Source organism: Schistocerca piceifrons, chromosome 1, assembly GCF_021461385.2.
Source record: "Schistocerca piceifrons isolate TAMUIC-IGC-003096 chromosome 1, iqSchPice1.1, whole genome shotgun sequence".
Classification (NCBI taxonomy): Eukaryota; Metazoa; Arthropoda; class Insecta; order Orthoptera; family Acrididae; genus Schistocerca; species Schistocerca piceifrons.
In genome coordinates this window covers 161,172,874-161,193,701 of record NC_060138.1, presented here as the reverse complement: position 1 = coordinate 161,193,701, position 20,828 = coordinate 161,172,874, and the positions used below count along the sequence as shown (strand labels likewise).

The 20,828-nt window shown below is 40.8% G+C and overlaps 1 protein-coding gene across 2 annotated transcripts in view; it reads right to left on the bottom strand.

The window, feature by feature from the left end:
- LOC124713847 (cohesin subunit SA-1) overlaps positions 1 to 20,828 on the bottom strand; it is a 148,502-nt gene that overhangs the window by 85,372 nt on the left and 42,302 nt on the right. For both annotated transcript variants that reach the window (XM_047242977.1, XM_047242978.1), the window contains exons 6-11: positions 12,678 to 12,882; positions 11,568 to 11,793; positions 11,297 to 11,450; positions 11,008 to 11,156; positions 1,226 to 1,448; positions 829 to 1,047 (exon numbers count right to left, since the gene is read on the bottom strand). In XM_047242977.1, the coding sequence (XP_047098933.1) occupies positions 829 to 1,047; positions 1,226 to 1,448; positions 11,008 to 11,156; positions 11,297 to 11,450; positions 11,568 to 11,793; positions 12,678 to 12,882 (1,176 nt within the window). The remainder of the gene's footprint in view (positions 1 to 828; positions 1,048 to 1,225; positions 1,449 to 11,007; positions 11,157 to 11,296; positions 11,451 to 11,567; positions 11,794 to 12,677; positions 12,883 to 20,828) is intronic.

Below are 20,828 nucleotides of genomic sequence, written 5' to 3'. Positions count from 1 at the left end.
AACAGTTCAAATTCCTAGGTGTTCAGATAGATAGTAAGCTGTCGTGGAAAGCCCACGTTCAGGATCTTGTTCAAAGACTTAATACTGCCATTTTCACTATTCGAACAGTATCGAAAGTGAGTGATACTTCGACACGTAGATTAGTCTACTTTGCTTATTTTCATTCACTTATGTCGTATGGTATTATGTTTTGGGGTAACTCTTCCCATTCTAGAAGGATATTTTTGGCTCAGAAACAGGCGGTTCAGGCAATAAGTGGTGTGAGTTCACGAACCTCTTGTCGACCTCTGTTCACGAGTCTGGGTATTTTGACATTGGCCTCTCAATATGTATATTCCTTACTGTCGTTTCTTGTTACCAATATTAGTTTATTTCCAACAATAAGCAGCTTTCACTCGGTTAATACTCGGCAGGAATCAAACCTCCATTTGGATCAGACTTCCTCAACCCTTGTGCAAAAAGGTGTGCAGTATACTGCTGCATCCATTTTCAATAAGCTGCCACTCGAATTCAAAAATCTTAGCAGTAATCCACGCGCTTTCAAATCGAAACTGAAGAGTTTCCTCATGGGTCACTTCTTCTATTCTATCGAGAAGTTCCTTGAAAAATTAAGCTGATTCTCATTGTAATGCTGATAGCGTTTGCTTAAACTTATGGACTGATTTTCTTTTAGGTCATGAACATTTATTTTTATCTGTTATTACTTTTATGTTGTAAGTTAATGTACTGACACGTACCATGACCTTGGAGATTTGCTCCTCAATTTGGTCCTACAGAACTTGACATGTAAATAATATAACTGGCAACACAGCTCTAATTGTACCTTACCTTACGTGTAGGACCCCTGCCAACAGGCGGCTCTCCAGTAGCTGCTTGCCTAATACAGCAGACCATAATTTCTATTAAGCTCGTCTCCTGCCGATCATCCAGAGCCTCTTCTGATGGCCCTGGTTCCTCCAGGAGAAGGTCTGTCATACATTCCCAGTCTTTCATCATCTCATTAGACTCAATGAGAGAGTCCACCAAGTAAGCACCATGTTCATGAAGCTGCAAGGGACATAACAGTCAGTCAACACATAAAATTAGGTAAAAAGAGGATTATTTCTGAACTCCTCAATAATATGACTTCAGGTCACATCTCAAAGAAACTTTGATTCCGTGAATTATAGTGTCTTCTATAAAATATTTTTAAAATTAATTTCTTAGTTAAAATAGGAGCTCCTACCTCAGATTCTATAAAAAACTGTACAAGATCACGGATAAGTGGTGTGTTGGGCAGTCGTTTCTTTCCTCGTTTTGTCTTTATTCCAGCGACGGCTTCTTCATCAGGGACAAACAATCTCTCATTCAAAAATTCTCCAGCAGCTTGTGCAACAGCCCGGTGTGATGAATACACAAGTTCATAGACATGCTCACAATCCTTATCTGTTAGTATGTCCCTATGGTGCCTATGGAGTAAAAGTTCAAGAATTTACTACATGAGCACTTATTACAACACAAATTGAAGTTAGGTAGAAATTACTACCGACGTGTGCTACTCAATCATACATACAGTATAAGCCTGCTATTACATGCCCAGAATTCACGTTTTCCTGCCGTTTACGATATTTTTTATCGTTCCCGCCAAATTTCCTATGCCCACAATATTAATCTGCACCCAATTTTGCATCACCAAATTTATAATTTTCCTGCGATTTACACAATACAAAAAGGAGTTCATTAAGCAAAAATGACACTGGCATGATGTTGGCCCTGTAATAGTGTTAACAAATATTATGTGACTAAGTTTCTTGACACCAGGGTGCTATATTCAGCAGATTTGAACCAGTAAACATCTCAAAGTTGGAACAATTCATGCCATATCTCCCGCGGCTGCCAAGCTCTACTTGACGTGGTGGCTGATGGGAGTAACTAGGTTCGTTCGAATAAAGATATTATGACCAATCACAACCATTTCCAAACTGTCTCTATTGTGCAATGACAGTTTCATGATTGTTGTGATCATCATGACACCTTTGTCAAAACATATACAGTGTGTTTTGGTGTTTGGCAACTTGTACCGCTAGTTGACACCATCATTCACTTTTGTGTTGCTCAAATGTTCTTAGTATAAACACAGCACCAGCTACAATTTTTTTCCATGCTGAGCAGAACATATTTCGAGAATTTTTCCTCATTGTCAAGTGCAACATTTACATATGTATTTTTTTGCGATGTTACACAAACAAACAATGTGAGTCATAATCTGAGTGTGTGCGGTTATCCACATAACTGAGGAGGGGCAGTACCTGATAAACTCAAAAAATGACTACAGTGTAGAGACGCAGAACAACAATGCAAACAACACAAAATACTTATTTACATACTTGCACTGGACAATGAGAAATAATTCTCGAAATGTGCCATGCCAAGTACGAAAAAATTTGAACTAGTGCAGTATTTCATTATTTAAATAATGAATAACAGCTGCAGGCTTTCAAAAACATTGATTATGATGTGTAAAATTGAGCCAAACATTCCTACTTCCCAGGCAGTTATCTGTTCTAGTTACATCAGCAGGTTTTGTTAGGTAATATACTTCATTATATAATAAACAAGTACCTGAAAAGTCTTTTGATGCCTGTTATGTACATATATCATTCGTAAAGTGTGAAAATGCAAGTTGGTATCCTATACATAACTTACAGCTTAAAACGTTATTTCTCATATTTTACACCATTTTTTTGAAGTCCCATGAAATGTGTAAAAGCAGGGTTTCACTGTAGGAATATTCACTAGCACAGAATGTCTCAAAACAAAGTTTGTAATTGATGCATCAGAATAAAATAGAGATTGAAATCTATTGACACAATTTTTATTTATTAATGAACCATGGACCTTGCCGTTGGTGGGGAGGCTTGTGTGCCTCAGCGATACAGATAGCCGTACCGTAGGTACAACCACAACGGAGGGGTATCTGTTGAGAGGCCAGACAAACGTGTGGTTCCTGAAGAGGGGCAGCAACCTTTTCAGTAGTTGCAAGGGCAACAGTCTGGATGATTGACTGATCTGGCCTTGTAACAATAACCAAAACGGCCTTGCTGTGCTGGTACTGCGAACGGCTGAAAGCAAGGGGAAACTACGGCCGTAATTTTTCCCGAGGGCATGCAGCTTTACTGTATGATTAAATGATGATGGCGTCCTCTTGGGTAAAATATTCCGGAGGTAAAATAGTCCCCCATTCGGATCTCTGGGCAGGGACTACTCAAGAGGATGTCGTTATCAGGAGAAAGAAAACTGGCGTTCTACAGATCGGAGCGTGGAATGTCAGATCCCTTAATCGGGCAGGTAGGTTAGAAAATTTAAAAAGGGAAATGGATAGGTTAAAGTTAGATATAGTGGGAATTAGTGAAGTTCGGTGGCAGGAGGAACAAGACTTCTGGTCAGGTGACTACAGGGTTATCAACACAAAGTCAAATAGGGGTAATGCAGGAGTAGGTTTAATAATGAATAGGAAAATAGGAATGCGGGTAAGCTACTACAAACAGCATAGTGAATGCATTATTGTGGCCAAGATAGATACGAAGCCCACACCTACTACAGTAGTACAAGTTTATATGCCAACTAGCTCTGCAGATGACGAAGAAATTGAAGAAATGTATGATGAAATAAAAGAAATTATTCAGATAGTGAAGGGAGACGAAAATTTAATAGTCATGGGTGACTGGAATTCGAGTGTAGGAAAAGGGAGAGAAGGAAACATAGTAGGTGAATATGGATTGGGGGGAAGAAATGAAAGAGGAAGCCGCCTTGTAGAATTTCGCACAGAGCATAACTTAATCATAGCTAACACTTGGTTTAAGAAACATGATAGAAGGTTGTATACATGGAAGAACCCTGGAGATACTAAAAGGTATCAGATAGATTATATAATGGTAAGACAGAGATTTAGGAACCAGGTTTTAAATTGTAAGACATTTCCAGGGGCAGATGTGGAATCTGACCACAATCTATTGGTTATGACCTGTAGATTAAAACTGAAGAAACTGCAAAAAGGTGGGAATTTAAGGAAATGGGACCTGGATAAACTGAAAGAACCAGAGGTTGTACAGAGTTTCAGGGAGAGCATAAGGGAACAATTGACAGGAATGTGGGAAAGAAATACAGTAGAAGAGGAATGGGTAGCTTTGAGGGATGAAGTAGTGAAGGCAGCAGAAGATCAAACAGGTAAAAAGACTAGGGCTAGTAGAAATCCTTGGGTAACAGAAGAAATATTTAATTTAATTGATGAAAGGAGAAAATATAAAAATGCAGTAAATGAAGCAGGCAAAAAGGAATACAAACGTATCAAAAATGAGATTGACAGGAAGTGCAAAACGGCTAAGCAGGGATGGCTAGAGGACAAATGGAAGGATGTAGAGGCTTATCTCACTAGGGGTAAGATAGATACTGCCTACATGAAAATTAAAGAGAGCATTGGAGAAAAGAGAACCACTTGCATGAACATCAAGAGCTCAGGTGGAAACCCAGTTCTAAGCAAAGAAAGGAAAGCAGAAAGGTGGAAGGAGTATATAGAGGGTCTATACAAGGGCGATGTACTTGAGGACAATATTATGGAAATGGAAGAGGATGTAGATGAAGATGAAATGGGAGATATGATACTGCGCGAAGAGTTTGACAGAGCACTGAAAGACCTGAGTCGAAACAAGGCCCCGGGAGTAGACAACATTCCATTGGAACTACTGACGGCCTTGGGAGAGCCAGTCCTGGCAAAACTCTACCATCTGGTGAGCAAGATGTATGAAACAGGTGAAATACCCTCAGACTTCAAGAAGAATATAATAATTCCAATCCTAAAGAAAGCAGATGTTGACAGATGTGAAAGTTACCGGACAATCAGTTTAATAAGCCACAGCTGCAAAATACTAACACGAATTTTTTACACACGAATGGAAAAACTAGTAGAAGCCGGCCTCGGGGAAGATCAGTTTGGATTCCGTAGAAATACTGGAACACGTGAGGCAATACTGACCTTACGACTTATCTTAGAAGAAAGATTAAGGAAAGGCAAACCTACGTTTCTAGCATTTGTAGACTTAGAGAAAGCTTTTGACAATGTTGACTGGAATACTCTCTTTCAAATTCTAAAGGTGGCAGGGGTAAAATACAGGGAGCGAAAGGCTATTTACAATTTGTACAGAAACCAGATGGCAGTTATAAGAGTCGAGGGACATGAAAGGGAAGCAGCGGTTGGGAAGGGAGTAAGACAGGGTTGTAGCCTGTCCCCGATGTTATTCAATCTGTATATTGAGCAAGCAGTAAAGGAAACAAAAGAAAAATTCGGAGTAGGTATTAAAATCCATGGAGAAGAAATAAAAACTTTGACGTTCGCCGATGACATTGTAATTCTGTCAGAGACAGCAAAGGACTTGGAAGAGCAGTTGAATGGAATGGACAGTGTCTTGAAAGGAGGATATAAGATGAACATCAACAAAAGCAAAACGAGGATAATGGAATGTAGTCGAATTAAGTCGGGTGATGCTGAGGGAATTAGATTAGGAAATGGGACACTTAAAGTAGTAAAGGAGTTTTGCTATTTGGGGAGGAAAATAACTGATGATGGTCGAAGTAGAGAGGATATAAAATGTAGACTGGCAATGGCAAGGAAAGCGTTTCTCAAGAAGAGAAATTTGTTAACATCAAGTACAAATTTAAGTGTCAGGAAGTCATTTCTGAAAGTATTTGTATGGAGTGTAGCCATGTATGGAGGTGAAACATGGACGGTAAATAGTTTGGACAAGAAGAGAATAGAAGCTTTCGAAATGTGGTGCTACAGAAGAATGCTGAAGATTAGATGGGCAGATCACATAACTAATGAGGAAGTATTGAATAGGATTGGGGAGAAGAGAAGTTTGTGGCACAACTTGACCAGAAGAAGGGATCGGTTGGTAGGACATGTTCTGAGGCATCAAGGGATCACCAAGTTAGAATTGGAGGGCATCGTGGAGGGTAAAAATCGTAGGGGGAGACCAAGAGATGAATACACTGAGCAGATTCAGAAGGATGTAGGTTGCAGTAGGTACTGGGAGATGAAGAAGCTTGCACAGGACAGAGTAGCATGGAGAGCTGCAGTCTCAGGACTGAAGACCACAACAACAACAACAACAACAACAATGAAATATAAAGTTCAGGAATTTGCTTCCTAAAAAAATTGAACAATCATCAGTAAAAAACACACACACACACACACACACACACACACACACACACACACACAGCATCACTCTGGAGGGGAACAGATAGTAATGTACAGCCGGGAAGAGATACAAACGCTGTCTGGTGGAGCATGCAGGGACTAGACTGCCAACAGGCACAGTGTTAGGATGTGCGGCAGAGAGGTGGGGTGGGTGGGTGGGGGGGGGGGGGCCAAAAAAGCAGAAGAGCTGGCAGATGGGTTAGCAGAAGGCTGCAAATAAGCAGGGTGGGAGATTAGAATGGGGAGGTGATGGACGGAGTGGGGTAAAAACTTGGGTGGAGGGTGAGGGGACAGTATGTTGTTATAGGCTGCTGCCAGGAAATTATGGAAGCAGAGAATTTGTTGTAAGCATAACTCCCATCTGTACAGTTCAGAAAATCTGGTGGTTGAGTGAACAATCCAGATGGCTTGGGTAGTGAAGCAGCCATTGAAATCATGTGTGTTTATGTTCAGCTGCATATTGTGCCACAGGGTGGTCTATTTTGCCCTTGCCCATAGTTTTGCCACATGCGGCAGGCCCTGGCCACTTTCCGCCAATATCATGCTACCTGCAGCTGCGACAAATCCCATAAGTTGCCAAACCTTTACCGTACACCACAACACTTCTTGCTTGCAGTGCGCTTCAGTTGCAGCCAGCCTGTTGTCCTACATGATAGGGAGCCCTGTGACTTTCCATGTTTTCGTTTTTATGGCTGTTGTAGGAGTCATTCTTTTACTGTTGTTACTGTTATTTGTTCTTACTGGTATCTGTTGTTACGGTTATTTATTGTTCTGTATTCATTATGTTGTACTGATCATCAGCAAGTGGAAAAGTTCAATGTCATTCTCTTGGCCAGCGGATTACCATATGAAGGCAGTGTTGTGAAGATTGGAAAGGAAATGTTCTACAAGGAAAAGGAAGCTGAGGAACCAACAAAACAAAGCCCATCAGAAAAACACTGTATGGATAAGCAGATTACCAATATCAATTAATCTGCAGAGAATGCAATTCTTTGTCATGTTTACAATCATCATCACATGAATGAACATCTGGATACCCAGGAAATTACTGTCACACTTCAAAGAATCAGGACTTTTTCAAGGCAATCGCACATCCTTGTGTACAGTTTTACATACCTTCGCTTTCACTATGGATATAAGCTGCTCATGGAGAAGGAAGATATAGCTGCATGGCGATGCCGATTTTTAAAGGACATCCGTAGCCTAAATATCGACAGAAGTGGTATGGCTTGATGAAACAAGGGTCAATTCTGGTCACATTGTGAAACAGGGCTGGATAGAAGACACAGCTAAAGGAACAAAGAAAATGCCTTCTGGCAAAGGGGAGGATTGGGGGGGGGATTGCAGCACACTTACTCTTCTTCATGTAAGTACCTCGCAATGTTTTCTCCAAACAGTCTCCTGTTTTTAAATCAAAGAAAATGGTTGATCATCAGAGAGAAATGAATCATGTTACATTTGCAATTTGGTTCAAAGTTTCACTAACACCAAATCTTGGAAAATGGTCAACAATTTTTCTAGACAATGCCCCTTACCATACACTTCCTGTCAGCAAGACATCTATCATGCAAACTGAAAGGAGGGGATGGAAATGGAAATGTCTTGCAGCTAGGGCCTCCCGTCAGGTAGACTGTTCACCTGGTGCAAGTCTTTTGAGTTGACGCCACTTCCATGACTTGTGTGTCGAAGGAGGGAATGATTGACTGGCTTCACCCATCATAACATTGATGGAAGGGACGACCTTTAAAAGATGGCACTTATGGAAAACACCCGTCTATAAACCACAGTTGCCCCTATATGAAATCGACGAACTGGCAAAAAAACAGACATACAGTTGTTGGGCTACCACATTACCACTGCCATTTCAACCCAACAGAGTTAATATGGGCCGAAATTATAAAGGTTACGGTGCCAGGAATAATAATAAATTAACACCGTCTGCAGTTGAAGCACTCACAAGAGAAGATTGAAGAAGCCATCAAATATATACAAATCATCATGGAAAGAGCTTGGCAGAAAGAAGCTCTTTTGGAAAATTTGGTGGAGGAGATGATAATTTCATTAAATGACAAAAGTGCCTGCGACACTTCACGAATCTATCAGAGAGAAGAGTTTTTCCATTACCCCGGTAGAAGTGCAGCACAGGCGGATCCAGTGACATGTTTGGCGCGCGTAGTTTACACCTGTAAGTACCTACATAACAAAACTATATCGCTGTAAGGCTTGAAATTTTGAGAAGAAGGCATTAGCAGCAACTAGTTCCAAAGGAATTTCATTTCAGGAATTCAGTATTTATTAAACAAAATAAATGTTACTGTTTAGAATATAACTGCTGGAATACAGAAGCCTTGTTATTTGTACCACTTTTATTCTTTCTAAACAAAAGAGGACGGTCTATTTTAGGATATGTTTTCTCACCACGATAATTACGTCTAACATTTTTTGTATTAGAAGTAGGAGGGTCAGAGAAATTCATAACAGTGTTATTACAAACCTATAGTAACCTGTTTCTCATGTCAAAATTACTAGATGACGCACAAAAGGACCACTGTGCATCATGTTTAACTCAAATTATCTCGCATTTGTGATCTCCAACAGAGTGCTGATTATGAACATATGAAAATATGATGTCTTCTTAAGATTTCATTCGCATAATATATTCACCTAAAAAAAAAAAAAATAAATAAAATAAAAAAATTAAAAAAAGGACCGAAGGTCGAAAATTCGGCAATGTCATGAGAAATTGAACTTTCATAACTGTCCTCGTATCATCTTAGTGATTGGTTGCCACAGATAGAACTACAATCAAAATGTAAAGTGAAACTCTTTCAACAACCCATTGATGCAATTTCCATATTTATAAAGTGAACAGTTGGCACGTTTGCACAAGATGAATGAAATGTAAGATCACATGTGTTTCTCGCAGGACATGGCAACTCTGTTCCGCACCTCCACATGCTCCTGATGAAGTGTCAATCATAAAGTGATTTTGAACAGATTATGTTCTACACATTTTTTTCTTAAAAGCTATAAAATGTTACTACTAAGAACTGGACAGCCCACAGTTATATTTTGGTGGTTAAAGGAAGCAATAGAACATACCCTTATGTCCAATACAGAACTTCACTCCACACAAATTTGGTTGCCTGCTCATAAATCATCACTGCAAACAGTGATGAGTTCAACTCCTGTTGCCTACTGCACTAAATGTATTATGGGTGACACAGAGACAGGCTAACCACCAAATTATGGTACTGACTGGAGGCTAAAAACCTCTGCTGACATGTGATAAGCATGCAAACTGGGTGTGTTGACCCCCAGGTCTGACATTCAGAAGCACCCGCGTTTGGACTGAAAAATGTTGCGAGCATTGCTCCACCAAAGTTCAGAACTGTTCACAAGTTTTCAAGTCATTGAGAAGTACTCTAACACTGGTAGGTTTGTTATATATGTTAATGGCTTAATGCACTTTTTATAAACTATTCATAATTTTTGGAATCGTGGGAGGAACAAAGGCTTCTTGCACTGGTTTTGTAAGGGAAGAAAGCTATTATTGTGTATGCTGCTGGTGAATATGAATTTGCACCTAATATGTTGTTAATGTTTAAGTCTGAGACAAGATATATTGGTTATACTTATTATTATTTTTAGTTAATCATCACGTGTCCTGTTTTTTCAGCATGTTGAAATAATTAACTGGCTTTTACTTAACTGCATTTTGTTTCATGGAGTGATTAAATACCAGAGTTGTGCTTGTCTCTTGTTAAAATTGCCAAGGAAAGATTTGAAATTTTAAAACTGATGTTATCCTCACTGTGTATGGCGATCAGTTCTCAGGTTACCTCCATACTTAAACCTGATTTAAACACAATAAAATTTGCACTATAGTGAAACAATACTTGTAACGGAAGAATATTACATTCACAATGAATGGCAAACTTGAAATGTAAAGCAACAGTTTTGTATTTTACTGTCCAGTAGGCTTCTCATAATGGTTACAAATGTAAATTCGAAGAGGAATAACATCTGAATAGATGACAGAACAATTCACTGACAATGTATAGGTCAACAACACTACTGATAGTGAGAATAGTAATGCAAGCACCAGCGATTTCTCACAGGACACTGACCATGGCTACAAACAGTGTACTTATACACATGCCCTTAATTTCACATTGCAGGTGAGTACCATGACAACATTTTTAAGATGAGTAGCAGCAGGGACGTGCTCTCTCTCTCTCTCTCTCGCTTGCAGTCCCTCACCTCACATGTGGCTGGTTTTCTTCCCCTTATGTGCAGCAGCTCTCAGTTCATAGTACACTTCAACTACACACTGCATATGCAGAACATCCCACACATAGTTCACATTTCTGATAATAGTAGTCACAGGCAGATGGAATACAGACTACTGACTTAACAAAAATTTTGACTGCTAAAATGAAAACAAGATAGGAAAACTATGTTTTTTATCATGAATGTGGAGCACACAAAACAAAGCTATTATAGAGATAATGCAATCCTTTATTAACATGATGATGATAGAGGAGGAGGAGGAGGAGGAGGAGGAGGAGGATTACCTAATTTCAAACCACAATACACCACTGGATTAGAATATGTATAATCAGTGTTTAAATAAAAAGTATTTCATGCTGTATAAGAATTATCAGCTCCACAAATGAATAGTTACAATGCAGAAAGAAGATTCCCATGAAGTATGACAGAATATAAGAAAATTATCTACAATCTCTTACTAAAAATATTTGACTACTTACTTTAAAATGCTTATAACAAGCCTGACAGCTTGTACTGCAACATCATACTCTTTGTCCAAAGTCATTGCAACAATACGATCCTTGAATTTGCTTGTGAACAATTCCAACTTTCCTTTCAACTCTTCTGAGGCATACAGTGGCTGCAGAGCCTGAATAAAACAATTTTAACACAATTAAAGAAAGCAAGATAATGAATAATTACTCTCAAGAGTGATGTGAAGATGAGAATAGAAGAATGAAGTTCAGACTGCTGAACAGTTTTCTGTTTACTGTTTTCTAACATTCTTACCTGCAAACATTTCAAACGAACTTCTCCAACTTTGTCATGTAACGTCCAACCAATGTATTTCAGATATGAGTCATCAAGGAAATTTTGATGAAACTTTTTCATCCAAACTCCTATTTCTGCCATGCAAATTGCCCGAATCTCAGGAAGAGTATCCCTGTAGAATTCATATTTCTCATAGCACAGAACATAATAAGCAATTTGTGCATATTGCAAAGTAGTGATAAAATACCTTTAAGGAACATACAAATCGTGTCATGTTGTATCTTATTACCTGTATCTGTGAACAAACACAGATTTAAACATGTAAGTAAGCATATTTTTTATCTCATCCATGTTTTCTTCAAGTTCCTGTCGTTTTGCCATAAGAGATTCAAGCCGATCACTGGCACGCTTATCGCGAGTCTTCTGTCGTTCTGATTCATACTGGCGTTGGGTATTGTCAAGATTTATTGATACAGTTAAAGCAACATCAACAAGTGCAGTCATCAACTTCATGGCTGAAAATACAACAAACAATATAGTACAGATTTCTTTAAAGGAGCTATATAGGAAATGATAAATAGGACATGGTGACTGATACTGAAAAATAGGTGGGCAACTAAGCCATGACCTAAAGTAGAGAAAACAAAAGTATGAAGAAAAAAATACTATTAGGTGGACAGGACAAAATTAAGTAAATGCAAAATTATTAATTACATGAGTAGAAAGTAGTTTTGATAACAACAAACACAAATAGTGAACTATAAGAATATTATATCTATCACATTAGAAGTAAGAAATGGATTGCAACGTATTTCAAACTGGCAGAACTAAATTGCACCACCAACCACCCAATAAAGAGTGAGGAAACAAGGGAGAAAGACAAAAGTAAAAACAAAAAGTGAGAAGACAAGAAAATGGATGCCACACTCGGGACAGAAAGTGAAATAAAAGCACCATGCAATTCAATATACTGATGAAGTTTCTTTTCCAAATACATTCTTCCTTAAAGTGGGGCATGTTTCCCTAATATTCAGATAAATGCAGTACTTGAAATTACATTTCAAGACAGAAAGAATAAATGATGAAGTATACTGAAAGATGACTAAAAAGGCAGCACAAAATTTGACAGTGCTAAGGAGGTATGGATTAATGGCATATGATGGCTAGGTTATTAGCATCCAGTGTCAAGCAAAGTATGGTTAGAGAATTGCACGGAACAGTGTGAGAAGGTTAACAAACAGAAAAGACTTATATTAAAAATAAAATTTCAAGCAGTAGACTGCAGTATGTTTGTGAACGTACAAATATTCACACCTTCAGTCACAAAGTGATAAAACTATCACTGTAAGTTTAAATTTCTAAAATCAATTGGTACAGTTTCAGTGCTTATAGTCCTTACCTGCCAATGTGGCTGTGTGTCGGAATGCACGGACTTGGGAATCAGACAAACCTGTCAGTAGTGAAATTACATTGTCCATTAGGTATTGGTCATAAATGATGGAGTACTGACATTGCTTCACAAGTATCTGCACAAATTCGCAGAAGTTGTTTCTGAATTTTTTCCAGGTCTGCCCCGACATGATGAGTGGATATTCTCCACTCTCCTGCATAAAAGTATTTATGTTTTGTTAATTACTCTCACCATAAAGGCATAAATATATTTTTAAAAAATTAGAGTTTAAAATCTAGCTGATAGACTGCAGCCTGAGTTAACTGAAGTAACTGTAACCCATGCATTCACTACATACTATTAACACTAAACCACACTTAGTATAAACTTGTACTGTTGTTTAATCTCCCTCTCACTTGCAGTATGGCAAGGAGCAATACACTTACAAAGAAAAAGAGGGAAAACACTAATTATAACCACAAATAAAGTCTGCTGGTGTTATCAAATCACAGCATTTGATACTATGCCTCCGATAACTTGCCCCCCCCCCCCCCCCCCCAAAAAGCACTTACAATGCAGTTAGCATCTGGATACCATCCAAGATTAACACTTTCAATGAAGTGACATTCCTTTACACACAAATCACTGAGCACAAAGTAATTCTAACCAGTCAGCTGTCAACCTGGAATTGGGTTTGGGGGAACAGGGCCAACAAATACTCATCACTTGGTAAATATCTATACATGGCAGCATCACTCTTTGGTAAAACAAGTTTAAACTGCATTTTTATACATTAGCAGCTGCCCACAAACCACAAATATTTCTCCCTTATGCCTAACAACCGTTTATATCATGATTTTATTTCTTAAGGAGAGGACTTTTAGTCTCTGTTTTACTATATGCAGTTTTGTAATTTTCAATGCGATAGGGTCTGCAGCTGTGATGAATTTTTTGAAAGAGTTCATGTTGCCTTCAGCTGCCGTTCTTTTTATTTCAAGTGTGATTGCACAATCACAGCCTTAGGTCATTTTCAAGTATTTCATGGAATTTTTTTTTTTTTTTTTTTTTTTGTCGCTGATCCTACAACTCCATTTTATGCTCATAAAATAAATCCAAGGTGTTTTACACTATTTTAGGAGCATGTTACTTTCAAGCAGTTGTTGCAAAGCCTTTGCTCTTACACCAAAGTAAATGAAAAAACAATGCTAATAAATAACATTTGCTGCCCCCGACACTTTTGTTATTACGTTTCATTTTCCACAGTCAAAAACATCAACGACACAGCAGTTGCGGCACTGTAGCTGCCGAGTATGCATGTGTAACTGCAAATGAACTATTTGCAACATTTAAACTGAACATCCCTAGGATGCAATTCACAAAACGTTGTTACTTTAGTGTGTCATTTCTACCATAGCACCGTGGTAGAAGTTGGTAGCAATGTCAGAGACAAACAGAAACTTTTCTCATGTGTCTGTCTACTTCTTTTTACCTCTCCTAATGGCTATGTATACATAATATGATTTTTTTATGCAAATCTAAGGCCACATTTCTTTCGAATTATATAAGTTTCACTGGTCCCCTTGTACAATTAATTTTAAAAATCAGTACTTCAATTTTCGATGCTCACATATCAAAATTATGATTATTTAATAAAACGGAAGCATTATTATGAATGTCCACATTCCTATAACTTTCTCTAAGCAAAAATTGTGTATGTCTAGCTTTGAGTTTTTTCACTTTGACCTGTTCACATTCTCCTCCCAGGCATACCCTAAAAAGTATAGTTTCCGCATAATAAGGGGAGTCCGAAGCAGTAGTTATTGAAAATGAAGAGATTAAAAATAAGGAACTTACTTCAAATTTTCTGGTAATGGCAGCAATTACCACATAGTTACATTGACAAGTAAGCAAAATAATGACACCCCTTTTCAGACTTCTATACTACTACATGTTGATTTTGCAAAGCTGACAACATCGACAACTTAGCAGTTGTCACATTCTCACTGCTCGATTACTGCAAATGAACCACGTAAGCTCCTAGATGCAATTTCCCGAAATGACATTACTTTCATGTGTCATTTCTACCAGAGCACTTGATCGGTGCACGGAGCAGACACTGATATCTAATTTAATTTTCAGTGCTCAGGTATTGGAGATTTTAGTGCGTGATAGAGAATGTAACATCAGTGTTATGAATGTGAAGGCTTCTACTTCCTTTTACCACTCTTAACGACCACATACCCACACCTTTTTCTTTGTGCACACCTGTGGCAAAGCACTTTCCAAGTAATATAGGGGTCACTGCCCTCCTGTACAATTAATATTCAAAATCGGTACTTCAATTTTCCTGTTCACATATTAATATTACATCGCACATTCTCATACAGACAATAATTTATCTTGCACAAAATGAAATAGGTTTGAAAGTAATGCTTCACAAACCACTACTCACAATATTTTCCAGTGCCCTGTTAGAAATGTAAACAGTTGTGACATCACACTCATCAAAGGCATTTTGTTATTGTGCAGTATTGCACAGTCTTCGTCCTCAAGCCTTTGACACATTTTGCTACCTGCAGACGCTTGTGTGTGTGCCAAAGACAGCTGATCTTTTCAAAATAGTATACTAGTAAGTGAGAAAGCTTCAGTGCAACCAATCTCAACTTTTGAATGTAGAGATATGGTGGAATACAAATCAATTTGTTTTCATCTGTTGAATCGGCCAACACTACACACAAAATTTGGATTGTGAGAAATTTTTAAGTTTCGTACAAGAAGGAAGGAGTTTGTGGCATTCTGAGGGCGAGGATGATAACAATGGGGATGTCTTGGAATCTAGGATTTGATATTACTACTTTATTAAAATCAAAAGTTCTGAACAACTCTAAAATTTAATAATAATTAATTGACCATTATCTTATATTATATTCTGCTTGTTCTGTGACTGTCAAGCCATTTCAGCCTCTTGCCAATACTTAATGCAGTAGGTCACCTACGACATAGGCGAAATCTGTGTGGGAAACTTTAAGTCTAGATTATAATCTCAACAAACTGTATGTTCCAGTAAGAAAGGTGCTGTAATAAGTAAATTCTGATACTAAAAGTTACTGGAGTGAATTTTTTAGCGTTATGGTGGGTGGGCATTAGCAGCCTACAAATCAATTTATTGCTTACTCGAGTTTTTATGCAAATAGTGTGTTGATTTTGTAATACAAGATTATCTGCAGATGTGGTGGTGCGTGTTTCCACTTTTCAGTGCTTTGTGTGTTCAGAGTATCTTACTCTAAAATGTTTTTCTTTTACTCGTTTGCTGAATGACAGTTACTGAATGTTAACTGATATACGTATCTTCACTAAATTTATCTAAAGTAATGCAGAGTGTATGTTTTGTTTTGTTTTAGGGCACAAAAAAACAACATACACACCCAAGTCAAAACTATAAAACAGGAACACAGAGAGGAGTATAATAATAATGGCGTGAGACGAAGGCCTCCCGTTGGGTAGACCGCTCGCCTGGTGCAAGTCTTTCGATTTGACGCCACTTCGGCGACTTGCGCGTCGATGAGGATGAAATGATGATGATTAGGACAACACAACACCTAATCCCTGAGCGGAGAAAATCTCCGACCCAGCCGGGAATCGAACCTCGGCCCTTAGGATTGACAGTCTGTCTCGCTGACCACTCAGCTACCGGGGGCGGACACAGAGAGGAATTAAATGACTATACGTCAGTCCCAATGCACAGAATAGGAGACAGCTAAAAATAGGCATGTGCAAAACGGCTAAAACAACACCATATAGAAATGGAGTTCCAAAACTAAAAATTAAATAGCCTTCACCATATTGCTTCGGCGGATAAAAAGTGAAACACTATCGACCCCCCATGCATCATTTGCTAAAATGGCTGATAAATCAGATGGCAAACCAAAGCTGGAATGTAAACTTTTTTAAAAAAAAAAAAAAAAAGAGAGGCATTCCAGCAAAAAGTGGCGGACAGTTCAAATTTGGGCGCAATGTGTACAAAGTAGTGGGGTAGCACCACTTACCAAATGATGATGGCTAAAAAGACAGTGTTCAATACTCAGCCAAGTTAAAACAATCTCCTCCTGGTGGGAGGGCCGAGAGGAGGTCATCCACGGTGCTGGGAGAGGTTTAATAAGCCGAAGCTTACTCCCATGAACGGCGGACTATTGACGACGCAAAAGGGACACCACCTCCTGACAGACGGCAATGCAGAGATCATCGGAGGGAACATAGGTACTCACATGCTGAGGTACGAAGACTGCAGCCCTGGTAGCAGTGCCAGCAGCCTCGTATCCTGGCAGGCTGACATGACCAGGGACCCACAGAAACATGACACTTGCTCCACAAAGAGTGAGCAAGTGACAGTGTTCCTGGACCTGCTGCACTACGGGATGAGCAGTGCACAGCTAAGGGATGAGCAGTGTATAGCGCACATATACTTTGGAGGGCACTTAGTGAGTCTGAGCAAAGGACACAATTGGAAACACTGTGTCATCAAATGTACTCCGTGGCCTGATACAAGGTGAAGAATTCGGCTGCAAATACTGAGGAGTGTGCCGGAAGCTGATATCGAAAGACACGGGTGCCAATGACGAAGGCACACCCAACCCGACAGTCAGTCCAAGAGCCATCAGTGTAGACAAAGATACCATCCTGAAGTTCCACGCGAAGGTCGTTAAACTGGAGGCGATAGACCGAGGCTGGAGTAGTGTCCTCAGGAAGCAAATGAAGGCCAAGGTTACCATGGGCCACTGCATGAAGCCAAGTGGTGAAGGGTTCGCACCCACTGGGAAAGTTGCAGGTAGTGTGTAGTTAAGCCGCTGTAGCAAGTGGCGAAAGTGGATTCCAGGAGGTAACAGAGAAGAGGGGCGAGCCCCATACTGATCATCAAAGGAATCATCAAAGAAGAAGGCGTAGGAGGGATGGCCACGAATGGCAGACAAACAGCATGCATACCTGCTGAGGAGAAAGTCACAGCGGTAGCACAGGGGTAGTTAAGCAGCTTCAGCATACAGACTCACAACCGGACTGGTGTTTACACCAGTATACACCAGTCCGGTTGAGAGGCGCCTGTGGCCAAACAGATGCCACGACAATGGATAGCATTGAGACAACGTAAGAGGGATGGGCATGTAGACGCATAAGCAAAGCACCCATAGTCTAGTTTCGAACGGACAAAGGACCAGTACAAAGGGAGGAGGGTGGTTTGATTGGCACCCCAGGAAGTACCATTGAGGATACATAGGAGATTGAGGGACTGCATACAGCTGGCTGCCAGGTAAGATGCATGGGAGGACTAAGAGTGTTTTCTATCGAGCATGAGTTTCAACGAATGGAAAGGCAACAGGCCCAAGATGTAGAGATGGTGCGAGAAACCATTTGGACCGACAGAAATTCATACAGACTGCTTTGTAAGGGGCAATGCGAAAGCCATTGATGATGCACCAGGACACCTTTCAATGACACAGGTCCACGGAGAACTGTAATAGATGGCAAAATTGTCTACAAAAAGAGAGCTGGAGATGCCCAGTGGGAGACAGGACATTACAGGGTTAATGGCAATAGCAAAGAGAACGACGCGGAGGACAGAACCCTGAGGCACACCATTTTCCTGGATAAAGGTGTCCGATAAATCAGGATCCACACACACCTTGAAAACTCGGTCTTGTAAAAATGCCCAAGAAAAACAGGGCAGGTGCCCATGGAAGCCCCACATGTGGAGAGTATGGAAGATACCTGTTCTCCGGCAGGTGTCGTAGGCCTTCTCCAAATCGAAAAACACGGTCACAGTCTGGGATTTCCACAGAAAACCATTCATGACATGGGTGGACAAAGTAACAAGATGGTCAACTGCAGAATACCACACTCGAAACCCACACACTGATTTCATCAGTAAATTGTGAGACTCGAGCCACCACACCAGCCGGGCATGAATCATACATTCCATCACCTTGCAAATGCAGCTGGTAAGAGAGATGGGGCGGTGCTAGGTGGTGGTTTTTGTCCTTACCGGGCTTAGGTATGGGATGACGGTGGCTTCACGCCAGCGTCAAGGAAATGTGCCCTCTGCCCAGATGTGGTTGTATGTGTTAAGCAGAAAGTGCTTGCCTGCAAGAGAAAGATGTTGCAACATCTGAATGTGGATGGCGACTGGCCCCGGGATGGAGGATCAGGATGGACTGAGAGCATGATCGAGCTCCCTCACAGTGAAGGCGGCATTGTAGCACTCACGATTCAGAGAAGAGGAGGGTACCCCCAAGAAGTCAGCAAACAGATAGCACACGGAAAATGGTCACTCGAGTAGGTGTCAGAAAGAACGGACCACTCAAGACGATGGACAAGATGGGCTGTGCAGAAGGATAGGTCCAAATGGGAATAGGTGTACGAGGAGTCGGACAGGAAAGTGGGTGCTCCACTGTTACGGCAGAAGAGGTTAAGGTGGTTGAGAAGGTCAGCCAAGGGGGCACCTCTCTGACAGGTCCTGGGAGAGCCCCAAAGGGGATGATTTGCATTAAAGTCACCGAGTAGCAAAAATGGGGGAGGTAGCTGCCAAATAAGCTGAAGGATGTCTGCTCTGGTGACAGCAAACAATGGAGGGACATATATTGTACAGACGGAAAAAGCTAGTTGGGGAATGGAAGGCAAACTGCCACATCTTGAAGATTGGTAGCCAGTGAGATGGGTTGACTGTGAATGTCATCCCATATGATCAGCATGATGCCCCCATGAGAGGGAATGCCAACCTCAGGGGGAAGGTCAGAACAAATCGGTAAGAAATGTGAAAGCTCAAAGCGGTCACGAGCGCGCAATTTCATTTCCTGAAGGCAGAGTACAAGGAGATGCTGCAGCGCTATAAAGCAGCCGTAAATCCTCTTTGTGGGACCGAAGGCTGCCAACATTCCAACGGAGGAGAGTCATGAGGAAGAGACGTGGGGATGTCACCTCAGCAGCTGCCAAGTGACAACTGGAGAAGAGGCACTACTACAAGGCACAGAAGCAGGATCCTGCTCCGTGGAGTCCACAGAAGCATCAGCTTTCCTGTGCGGTCGATCTGTGGAGTCCAAGGCCGAAAAACGGTTGCTGGTGTGCACCGGCAACATGAAGGCTGGGCAGGCTAAGGTATCACGTGCCGACACTATCGAAGATGGTCTTCGAGGTGGCGAAGGAGAAGACCGTTTGCCTTTGGAGGACTTGTGCGAGCCTTTCCGGTCAGATGAAGACTCGTGTTGTTTGGCTGGAATGACAGGAAGTCTTCACGGGAGTACTACTCCTGTCCTTTCCGGCCTATCAGTTGTGTAGCTGGTGGTCTCGCCCCTTGAGGCGAGAGTTTCACAGCCTGTTGCACAACTGGACGAGGCTATGCTACCTCGACACTGGGCAATTTCACGACCTCAGAGCTGAATTGGTGGTCACATGTATGCATGGCCATGTATTTCATGGAGCAAGGGGTAACAAGTACAGAACTATAGGTACCAAACGGGGGAACACAGGGTTTGTGACTAGCCAATATCTTGTGAGCACCGGGATAAGGCACCTTATCCTTTACCTGGATCTCTTGAACAGCCTGCTCATCAAGATACACTGGACGCTGACAGGGCAAGCGGTATGGCTGCCATTGCGGTTGATACAGTGGGTAGAATAAGGTGGACAATCGCCCTTGTCCGCATCCCTACCACAGGTGACACATGTGGCTGGGTGTCGACAAGACATTCTAGTGTGGTTAAAATGATGACACTGGTAGCAATGCATCGGGTTCGAAATGTATGGCCGGACGGTGATAATTTCATAGCCTGCTTTCAGCTTGGGCGGAGGCACCACTCTATCGAAGGTGAGAAAGAGAGTACAGGTGAGCACTAAGGAGGAATGTACCTTTTTCACTGCACGATGAACGGCAATGACACCCTGATCAGAGAGGTAAGATTGTTTATCGACCACTGAACGTTGAGCAGCCTAGTGTAAATTACACCTCGGGAAGAATTCCAAGTTCTGTGGGCCTCAACATGAATAGGGTAACTGTGGAGAATTGAGGCTACAAGCAGATGATGTGCTTGAGAATCCACAGTGGTATCCAAAAGCAAAGTGCCATTCCATAAAAGAGAGCAGAATTTCACAGGGTAAGCAATTGCATCTACACCT